This window comes from Orbicella faveolata, unplaced genomic scaffold, assembly GCF_042242905.1.
Source record: "Orbicella faveolata isolate gen_17 unplaced genomic scaffold, um_ofav_v1 contig_46, whole genome shotgun sequence".
NCBI lineage: Eukaryota > Metazoa > Cnidaria > Anthozoa > Scleractinia > Merulinidae > Orbicella > Orbicella faveolata.
Genome location: NW_028301576.1, coordinates 1,407,021 through 1,418,022, shown reverse-complemented (window position 1 = coordinate 1,418,022; position 11,002 = coordinate 1,407,021). Strand labels below are relative to the sequence as shown.

Sequence of the window (11,002 nt, the reverse complement as noted above, 5' to 3'; positions counted from 1 at the left end):
AGTAAACACTCAGGTCTATATCAAAATCATTTATTAATGTGAGCTAACATCAAAATTTTACAATCTTTATTCATCATTGATCAATTTGATGAAAAAACCACCCGAGAAAAGGAAGAGATGGCTTATTGGGAAATGGTGAATATGAAGGTCAAAGCAATGTGGGTTTCTTTATTTATAATTTTCGGTTTCCTAGTCCCCTCCTCTTCCCCCAGAGGATATTAACCTGTTGTCTTAGGTGAAAATCCCATTGGACTAGTAGTATGTCACCCTCATAAAAGTTTCAGTCTCAGTAGGAAATTTTCATTCCCTCACTGAAAAAGTTGCACACTAAGACACAGGGGGTATCATCGAGTAACCAGCTCAACTCATTGTGGCCAGGATGTTTTGACCAATAGAAATCAAATTACAATCATCAGAAAAAAACGCAGATAACTATAGCAAAGATGTTAGGTTTTGCATTGCCATAGAACACCCAATAAAACTTCTTCAAAATTCCGATAAAAAAAGGAACACAGGTTTTTGGGTGGTAACCACAAATGACTCAATCATTGTCTAAGGATGTTGGATGCTGCAGACCTCAACTGATTACACATGCATCTCCACAAACATGTACATCAGGAGTCAGCATCTTGTACTTATCCTTAATCCTAGGATAGCGCATGCTGCGGTACTCAACTGAAGTTATCTGCGAGAAGAGGGCACTCTCAAACACATAAATTCAGGAGCCAACATGACCCACATATCCCTTGGTAATATTTGAAATTACACATTGAAAAGTTTTTCAAGCACACATGGTAAGAAGAAAGTCCAAAAAAACTGGATCGTTGTTACGAGCCATCTCATAAAATTTGTCCTCGGGGCAAACATTCTGCACTTCAATGCATGCAACAGAAGCTTGGCACATTAAATCTTGAGGGGCACTGAACTTAACTTTGTCCGCTCCACAACGGAAACAACACCTGCAAATAGACAAGGTGACATCAAGGTGACCTTAGAGTTATATTGACGGGTTACATAACAAACTCTAGGAGATGTATAATGTACATCTAAATCCACACACATGAAGATATACACATGTGTGCATTGGACAATTGATGCAACTGCAATGAGTTGATCATTTTGAGCAAAATATTGTGGTTTGTCGGTGACGACCACATCGATTGATCAGCATGACACTGACAAATCATATTTTGCAATAACCAAGTTCAATGATTGTTTTGTCATTCAATAACTATGATTGTTCTCATATTTACATCACTCTCTGATGGATTCTAGAGCGTGATATCAGTAATTTACGCATAACAGAATATTGTCTACAGCAAAACATGTTTACATGGCACTACGCGTGAGCAGGTCGGGTGGTGGGCTCTCTGCCAATGGAAAGGAAGAAAGTAGGAGTCATACTAATAACACCATCAACAATGTCAGTTTCAAATTGGTGCACTTATTGAACAAACAGTTATGGTGGATGCTTATTAAGAAGAACACGCTAGATGGTAGTAGGTGTGAAATGGAATCAATACGGTGTAAAGAGAAATTAAGTAAAATACAACCATGTAATTCAAAAATACAAACCTCAAAACAATACCATAACAAGGCAACTGCAACTTTGATTCAAAAAAAAGCTTCAGAGAAATACCACTGCGTATTTCCAGCCTCAACAAGCCTGCATGACCTTCGTACAATGGACTGCAAATAGGCAAGGTGACTTCACCACCGATTCGCCATGACCCAGCTAAAGACATGCCATCTAGACCTGGACTAGGAATCTAAGGGACAAAATGCAGAAGTTAGATCCATGAAAAATCCATATGACTACAAACAAAGCATTCACATAGGCAATGAAATGTTTTTCTTTTGGGCAAATTCTAGCCGTGATTTTCAATTGTCTTCAAAACAACCAGAAATGATTGCCATTTAAACAAGGTAAAAGACTGTGGAAGGGGAGAAATTTCAGAGAAGAATATTCTCCTTGCCTCTTATAAGTTACATGAACAACGAATACTGCCATTTAACACATAAAACAAGATATAGAAATGTTAACTACCAATGTACCAGTCCTTAGTCACAGCTGCTTGCCTAAAGTTTTTTGGGGGGAACCTATGTTAAACAGCCACCCGTTAAGTTGTCACCCCCTTATTAAACAGCCACCCCTTATTAACTAGCCATTTATCGAGAAATAATTTTCCCTAACTACTACAAACAAAAACCCTATTAAATGGCCATCCGAAGTTTAATACACGTCTATCATAGGTTTGTTTTGGAAAAGGCATAGATATACATATAAGAGTCCTTAATAGAAGGGGACGCCTAATAAAATCACTCAAACACACATTGATGATGATTCAGTTCTAAGCAGTTAGCCCGATGACGAAAAAATAATGAACAACCACTATTAAACACCCACCTCCCATTTCCTCGAGAGTGGCAGCTTACTAGGGCTTTGAATGTAGTAGGTTTACATGACGACATGTGTAATGACAAATATTTGTTAAATGGTATGTTCATTGATGGATATTTACTAACTAAATCATTGCTATAAAGACTTACTCCACATGCCCCAGAAACACGAGTTTCGAGGAGAAGCTTGAGGTGGCTTGAGAAATCTGAATCAGCTAATGAGTGCACCTCAGTACATCCTACAGCATAGAGGGGGCAGGGTCGCCCTTCCTTTGAACACACAAAAGCCAAATGGGACAGCATCTTGCATCTAAAGAAAAATGAGTGGAAAGGATTTAGGAGAAAGAAACATTTTAGATAAAGAGCAAATGAAGACTATCTAACACAAGTAGCTCCCATCAATAACAATACATAATTAACTAAAATCTACATTTCCACCTGAATCCCACAATTGTTCGGACATGGCACCAATTTGCGAACACAAAGCTCATCATGACCTGTTTGATCACTATGTGGAATGTCCACACCACAGGAAGGGCACTTCTCTGTCCTGTGAGGGCAGATTAGCAGATGCTGGGCAAGTTCACGTTGGTAAGAATGAAGAATGCATCCTCTACCTTTAAAATTGCATTCCACAATCTTCATATCGCAATTGGGAAGGTGATTCTCCAGACCAGCTGTTGGCCCAGTCCAGCTGCAGCCACCAGGAAGAGAGATCGTTGACAGACACTTCATTACTCTCCTGCTAATAGCACCTTCAACTGCAAGATTTCTAACCAAAGTGCCACTTAAAACTCTCCTGTCGACTGGACAATGATTGTTATTTGACTGCCACTGGGTGATGCAGTGGTGGCAGAAGGAATGCCCATCTTGACAAGAGACTGGCTTGTTGAACACACCATAACTGCAACAATAACAACAACAGAAAACACATTTCACAATTTATTCCAAAAAATTTGGCAGTAGCCACAAAATTGATGCTGTCACAGCCTTAAAAATTGATTCTAAAAATACGTCTAAGAAAAATTCTGCAATTTTCGATGGAAAAGTTGATGGCATTACTTATAAATCGGAAAAGACCTTTTTCGACTGGGCGGTTTGCTGCCCCATTTCAGACCATGTGATGATACTCTTGAGAATTCTTCCTTCAAATTTTCCAAATAGCTGCGTGTATATGAACAAATAATTTTTAGATGGATAAAAGAACAAATCTCTCGGGAATATCACGTGGTCTGTAATAGGACAACAATCCGCCCAAGCGAAAGAGGTCTCTACAAGTAAGACTAGGACTGTCAAAGGATGGTAACGTCTTTGAAACCGTTCCAGGGTTGGCAGAGAACTCTTAAATTGCTGGAAAATATGCAGGAATAACATTCACTCACCAGATACTGCAGAGAAACTCCTGGTCCACATTTTCCACAAACAATTCAGGAGAATATCCAGACATGATTCTATCGGACAGTTAAGACTTAAAAATTACGAACAAAAATGAGCGAAAAGACAGACAAGAAAGATGGATCGAACAGAGATTGATTGAGGGCAGCAACGATCAAGCACGTGCGAGAGGAACAGATCGAGGAACTGCAGAAGACAACAACGAGATAACACTAAATAAATAATGCAATAAATCAAAAGAACCAAATGTAAATATATAGCGGCAATAATCCTATCGAGCGAACTGTGAGCTTGAATGGTCACTTCCACGAGAAGACGATCGGGCAAAGTGCGAAACGATCAAAATATGGCGGAACTGTATCGAGCCGAGAGGAACTGGGGTAAATAGGCTTCGTGTAGGAGAACAGTTTCCGTCCTTAACAACAGGCGGTAACCAAGGGTTCGAACGTCACTACCGGCTTCACGTTACATGGTATGAGTCATTACGAGCTTCGCATTACATGGTATAGCCATGACAACCATCTTATTTCGAGATAGAATTACATGACATGATGATATCACATTACTTATTTCGACCTATTTCGACCTATTTCGACCTGTTTCATGTCTTTTCGACACATGATGAGTCGTAATGTGTCGTAATATGAGTCGTAATATGTCGTAATATGTCGAAAAGTAATTTTGCTACAGATGGCGCGTCATAGTAATATGTCGTAATATGAGTCGTAATATGTCGTAATATGTCGAAAAGTAATTTTGCTACAGATGGCGCGTCATATTTTTTAGGATACCTCCTTCGAAAAAGGGTGTCGGGCTTTGTTTAATTTCGCTTCCGTTTCAAAGTTATGGCCTCTTTAGTAGAAGGAAACGTCCGCATTGAACATATCAAAACTTAAGAGGATGTAGAAAAAGAAAACAAAAAAAAACCAAACCACAACTGGAAAATCGCAGACACGCTTTTTGAGGGTGATGTGTGAGAAAACATTTCCGATGTAAATCGCGCCCCTCCGATAATTCAGGCGCGGAAGCGAACCAGTTTAAGCAAAGGAGTGTTTCTGGGTATTTCTTTTAATGTCACTGCGACAATAACGTTTTAGAAAATTTCAAACATATGATTGTATTCTATAACTATTAAGCTTTCAGAAAATGTGTAGGTTGATGGGGTTTTCTTTCAAAGCGCCAGCGTAAGAGTGCGATTTCCAAACACTGTCAATCCACCTACCATGATACCTTAACGCAGAGCAATATTATTTAATTTTTTGAAGACTTCAACTTGACGTTGTCCTAAAATGTCAGAGGAAGGAAGATGAATGACTGCTTGTGACTTTTGAAGCAACTGAAAGGAAGTCCTGAGAAGAAAAACAAACAAGAAGAAAGAAAAAGAATTTAGAACTAGTTGCGTTCTTTGTTTTTCCGTTGCCATTAGAGTAGTTACGCGACACCGACACCGCGACACCGTGCATGACTTTACATCTGCTCTATGTTATTTTACGTATGTTTAAAAAAAAGGAGTCAACTTTTCCCGAGGAAGCAACTCGTCGATACAAATATAATTTCTTCTAGTTTACTTTGAGGCCGTAAAAGCCATCAAAATTTACCCCCGTTGAGACATGTAAAGTAACACAGAGAAAAAACCATCAAAATTTACCTTCGTCGAGGCGTGTAAAGTAACACAGTGAAAGAGCCATTTAAATTCACGCCCGTTGAACCACGTAAAATAAGGCGATAGTGCAAATCTCGGTTAGGTTTTATGGCGAAAGAATGAAAAATAAAGCGGTTGGGAAACGGTTCAATTGGAATTTAATTCTTGGTCGAAATATCCATTACTTCAGTTAAATACTAATATCTGTATGCAGCAATTTCTATTTTTACAACTGTTAACGGTATTAACAATAGCAGAAGAGAAGATGGAGGTCTTTACTTATGAAGGATAAATGTTTAAGCATAGAGTATAAAACGCAGTTAAAAAAAATTGTCACGAATATCTCCTAATACGTTTTACCACAGATCATATATCACCCTCTTGGATAAACGGAAAGATCACTACACGGAAAGTTTCGTTAGAAATATTAATGTGACTTTATTTTTAATTCCAGACAGCTGAAAATCGTTACGGAAAAATGTTATACTAAATATTTCTTAACATTTTGACATTTTGACATTTTGACATTTTGACATTTTGACATATTGTTTACATTAAATTCTTCTTTTTAAGCAACAAGAAATTTACCCTTGCAGTGTGACTGTTCTCTATGCATTAGCTCTGAGACCTGTCACTAGGAACTAAGTCTTCTATTGACGAGGTAGGTTGAGTGACTTTCTAAACTTCTTTACTGATTCTTTATTCTCTCCTCAGGAAAGAACATCATTTTGCTTTTTATTCAAACCTTCCTTTTTACCCAGTGTTAGGATAATTGCCGTTTAACAGCATCGTTTATAAATTCAAAGCCTGTTAAGCAGTTAAAATTCAAAGGAAGTGTTTTGTTGTCAGTCCTGACTAATTTCCGTTTCCACGGCGTTACGTCTTACCTAAGGAGATAAAGTACTCCAGTAATAAGCAGACGGTACTGGCAATACATGAGTAAAAACAAGTGATAGCAATTCATTTCTCTTAAGCTGTTGAAAAGTTGGATTTTGTTGAACCGAAATAAAAAACGAGATCAACTTGGTGTTAAATACAATAAATTATGCATTTTTTTGAATATTTAAACAAAGAACTATAAAAAACCCTGAGCGTTCATCAAGTCTACAAAAAGAGGTTCTGAAGAAAGGGGAAATATATAAAATATTACAATACAAGCATTAGCTATAGTGAAACGTTTAGACGGACCTTTAGGACACAATGCTGCTGTGAAACCGACGATGAAATGTACTTTTATTTTATATTTATTTATATATTTTTTACTTTATTAACTTTTAATCAAACCAACATTTTATCCTTGCAGTGTGGCATTTTTCACTACTGGCGCTACCTCGCAGGGACTGAAGTTTTGTAGGTACTATAATCATAGCTCTTCGAAATCATTGTGTTTAAAAGTAAAGTCAGGTTAAAATTTCAAAGAAATTAGTTTACACGGCAATTCTCAGTGAATTCCGTTCGTTCTGCAGTCAAATCGCTTCCTCGTTTTCAGCGTTTTAGTGGACATTCAGCATATTCAGCTGTCAGTACTTTTTGTGTCCAAAAACAAGTCTTCTTCGAAGAATTGAATAAATGGTGAGTCTTTTTCAGGTTCCGGTTGATAATTAAGAAATATAAATTATGCATTTTTATGAAAATGGTAGATAACCACTGGAAGTCGAAGACCTGCGGAATTAAACTCTCCAGTCTGCCAAAAAAAATGACAATCCCAAGAATGGGCGGTCTTCAGTTTGCGAAAACGATTGGCTCGCAGTTAATTAACTGCTGCTGAAAACTCTAAACTGTCGCGCCATTTACTGCTACCTCTTTAAATAATAAAAAGTCTAAAACTTCAAATATTTTAATTCTACTACAGTGTAGACCGTAAACAGGGAATAACTGAGAAATGTTCAGTTTACACCATGCAGCTTGAATTGAATTTCAAAGACTTTCTCGCCGTTTTGTTCAAAAGTCACACCTAGGAATAACAGTAAAAACAAATATTACCGAGCCTCGCACCAATAATATTGTTTAGAATAAAACGCTTGAAATAAAATTAAAACTTCTAGTTAAGGAAAATTTTAAGGCTAATATCCCAGATCTAACTACTTTTAATTTTTAAAGCATCTGAAAGGAAGTGTTGAGGCAAAAACACAGAAGGAAAGAGACGGAAATTTAGAATTAGTTGCGTTGTTTGTTTTTGCGTTGTCGGTAGGGTAATTACGCGCCGAAATATCTATTTCGGGCGCGCGACATCTTGTATTTACATCTAATATATGTTATTTTGCACACTTATGGACAACTTCAGTGTGCTCAAAAAAAATGAGTCACTTTTCCCGGCAAAGAAGCGAGCCGTTGATACAAATGTACATTTGCTCTATTTTAATTTAAAACCCGTAAAAGCCATCACAATTTACCCCCATTTAGGTATGTAAAGTAACACAGTGACAAAACCATTAACTTCACGCCCGTTGAAGCACGTAAAATAAGGCAATAGTGGAAATCTCGCTTACTAGGGTTTTATGGCGAAAGAATGAAAAATAATGCGGCTGGGAAACGGTCCAACTGGGATTTTGATTGTTGGTCGAAATACACATTACTTCAGTTAAATACTAATATCTGAAAGCAGCAATTTTTATCTCTAAATAGACTAAACGTGAGTGACCTCAATATGTCAAAATATGCCTTTCAGCATTGCAGCTGATAACGACATCAAATTAATTTTCGATTATTAAAAAAAGGTTTTCCTGTCAGCACCAGTGGACGTACTGTCGTCCTATGTGAAAGACGGGACATTTGGGAGCCGAAATTATTTCATAACGTGGAACGCCTCTTCAACGATTCCTATATTACGAATAATCAAAAAAAGGATTTTTTGTCAGCACCAGAGGGCGTGCTGTCGTCCTATGTAAAAGACGGGACGTTCGAAGCCAAAATTATTTCAGTTATCACTTTAATAGTAAAGTGCAACACCTTTTCAGCGATTCCTATATTACGAATAATCAAAATTTTGGAAAACAGAACCACGAAAATAAAGACCTCTAAATAATGTTATTGCCTGGCAATGTGTGCTGAGGCAACTTCCCTGTTCTTTAGTAACGGCAATATCCTGCCTTAAGTCGTTAACGTCTTTGGCCGAACTACAGGGTACATAAAAGAGTGAAACGAAAATGACTAAATTTCAAATGGCTATTTTTTATAAAAGGAATATATTAACAGCACTGAGGATCTCTCATGGGGTAATCACTTTAGTATGACTGTGAATAAAGCGAACAAAACTCTAGGTTCTATCAAACACTCTTTAGGCACCGCTGTCTAATGCAAAGGTTTTCCATGCTGTAAAAATCTCTTGCACGGCCAATCTCGGAATACGCGGTCCCTATCTGTACATTGCCAAGGACATATGCTCTTGAGAAGAGCATCATGCAAGACTTGCATTAAATCAACGCAAAGGAGAAATGTCCTACGAAGACCGATGCACGCTGCAAAATAAATGGCTACTCTGTCCGACCGTAGAACTTACTTATCTTTAGTTGAGTGTTACAAGATAGTTTTTGGTTTTTACTATTTGAGATGTTAAGACTTTTTTTGTTTCGAAACAACTTGGTCTACAAAAGTTAACCATCCGGAAAAAACTTTATGAGTCAAACCCGCAAGACTTAATTATTAATGTTTGTATTATATAAGTTATATATTAACATCAATTTTTCATTAGGATTGTTGAAATTTAAGGAATGAATTACTAAGAGATGTAGTGGAAGCTGATAACCTTCAACGGTTATTAAAATCCAAGCTCAAATTGTACTCAAATATTTAATTGTAATAACTTATTTTTTTACCGGAGTTTTCACATAGGGATAACCTCTAAGCTAATTCCTTTTCCAGATGTATCTCTCTTTTCTCCTACCTTAGTTTTCATTTCTGTATCATCTGGAATAAAAAAAAACGAGCTAACTACCTTTTCAGAAATAATCGAGCAATACAAAGAAATGCTAACGGCGAAAACCACAAATTAGCTCTTTTTAAGGTTACGGTATACCTTCAGGGGTGTCTCGCGTGCAAGTGATGTAGCGCGTAGAGTTTAAGCGGTAGATGCCTAAACCCCCATATCAAATTAAAGGTTACAGAACTGGCTATCAAGCTATTCCAAGAATTTTGCGATAAAATGAATTGTCGAATTTTTCACGACCACTAAATGCGAGCGCCCGAATCAACTTTCGAGAGCTACAAGTCAAAGCGATTTTTGTTTTTCGCCAATTTCATTTTTTCCTCGGTTTCAGGGCCCAAAGCGCTTAAAAAACTTGTCTGCGTTTTGCCATATTTAATTGCAGTAAAAGGTTACAGAACATTTTCGAAATAGGATTAAAAAAATGTAGAGTGATCATACAAAAATCGCTCTCGAAGAAAACATATTTTGAAATTAACAATTCGCAGACACGTTTTTGTAGTTTATATGTTAAGCTAGCTACTGTCTAAATTTGACGGCAATCGAACAAACGCTACGAACGCTAGAGTGGCTGGGCGAAGAAAACAAATAAAAGAAAGTGCGGCGGAGCAACTCTGCGTGGTCAACTGTGCATGGATAATATTTCAATGGGTATCAAGGAGTCCAACGATTCGTCGATATGGATTCATCGGAGTCTCTGTCAACATCCCTGTTATTGCTGCCAAGTTCCCAAATTTTTACATAACCTTTCTTTTCTCTTCCCTCGATTTTTTTGCCCGCCTTATACGATAGCTATAGCTTCATCCTCGTGATGAACTTTCGCATCTTCACTCATTAATGTATTTTCACTCGTTGTTCGCTGCTTTCGCTTTTTCGAACTGGTCCATGTTTTTAACGTGGTCTACCTTTACTTATAACGGATGTTACTAAGACAGGTAACGGAAACGGGAAACGGGAGCCTGGGAACGACTGTACAGAGGTAACCCGCCTAAGAATTCAACATAGTGGACAAAGGAAAAGAAAAGGGAACAATTTGGGGAAATGTAAGGAAGTGTTACGGTTGTAAACTTTAGTTTCTATCGGCTGTGCCTCAAAGTCCAATATGGTACTGAGAAAAACAAAGCATGAAATAGCGCCTGGGGAGAAAATCGAATCGGTATTATCACATGCTACCCCAATCGGTCAGTACAAAATGCAGACTGCAGACCGGGTACAAAATGCAGGCTAGGTACAAAACACAGACTGCAGACTGGGTACAAAACGCAGACAGAGAATAAAGAGTGTTTTCCGTCTGATACGTGACAACATGTCATCTAAAAACATACCGCGTGTCACGCAGTCGCTTTTCCGCGGTCATCTTTCACCAACATTAGCATTATTGTGGAATACTCCTTGCTCGTTTCTTCATATATTTTGTCTTTAACAAAGCGGCAAGGCCACAGGTTATTTATCTGCTGCTCACCTGATTTGCCAGCTGACTTGCCCATCTCCGAAGAAGGCCGCCTTTCTAGCTTCCAAATGCGAAGACGGCGGACGACCCACGTTCAGTGATGCTCATGTGTTATGTCACTTGTCCTCGATATCATATTGCGTGTTGCTATTTTTAAATATTGATATGACAGCTCGCGCACAAAGTGAGAAGA

At 37.9% G+C, this 11,002-nt stretch overlaps 1 protein-coding gene across 1 annotated transcript; it reads right to left on the bottom strand.

Annotated features, from left to right (window-relative positions):
* Positions 1–713: 713 nt before the first annotated feature.
* On the bottom strand, positions 714–3,965 carry LOC149097877 (TNF receptor-associated factor 5-like). The gene is made up of 5 exons (XM_089278135.1): positions 3,783–3,965; positions 2,831–3,304; positions 2,551–2,710; positions 1,576–1,769; positions 714–959 (listed from the first exon to the last, which is right to left on the bottom strand). The coding sequence occupies exons 1-5, from the start codon at positions 3,845–3,847 to the stop codon at positions 782–784; spliced, it is 1,071 nt and encodes a 356-aa protein (XP_089134261.1). The 5' UTR covers positions 3,848–3,965; the 3' UTR covers positions 714–781.
* Positions 3,966–11,002: the final 7,037 nt, after the last annotated feature.

Excerpts from the sequence above, each read along its gene's own strand:
- LOC149097877 (XM_089278135.1), bottom strand. The coding sequence starts at position 3,847 with ATGTCTGGATATTCTCCTGAATTGTTTGTGGAAAATGTGGACCAGGAG. Across the intron at positions 3,305-3,782 it reads GAGTTTCTCTGCAGTATCTG|TTATGGTGTGTTCAACAAGC; the intron begins GTGAGTGAATGT and ends TTATTGTTGCAG. Across the intron at positions 2,711-2,830 it reads TGTGGGATTCAGGTGGAAAT|ATGCAAGATGCTGTCCCATT; the intron begins GTAGATTTTAGT and ends ATTTTTCTTTAG.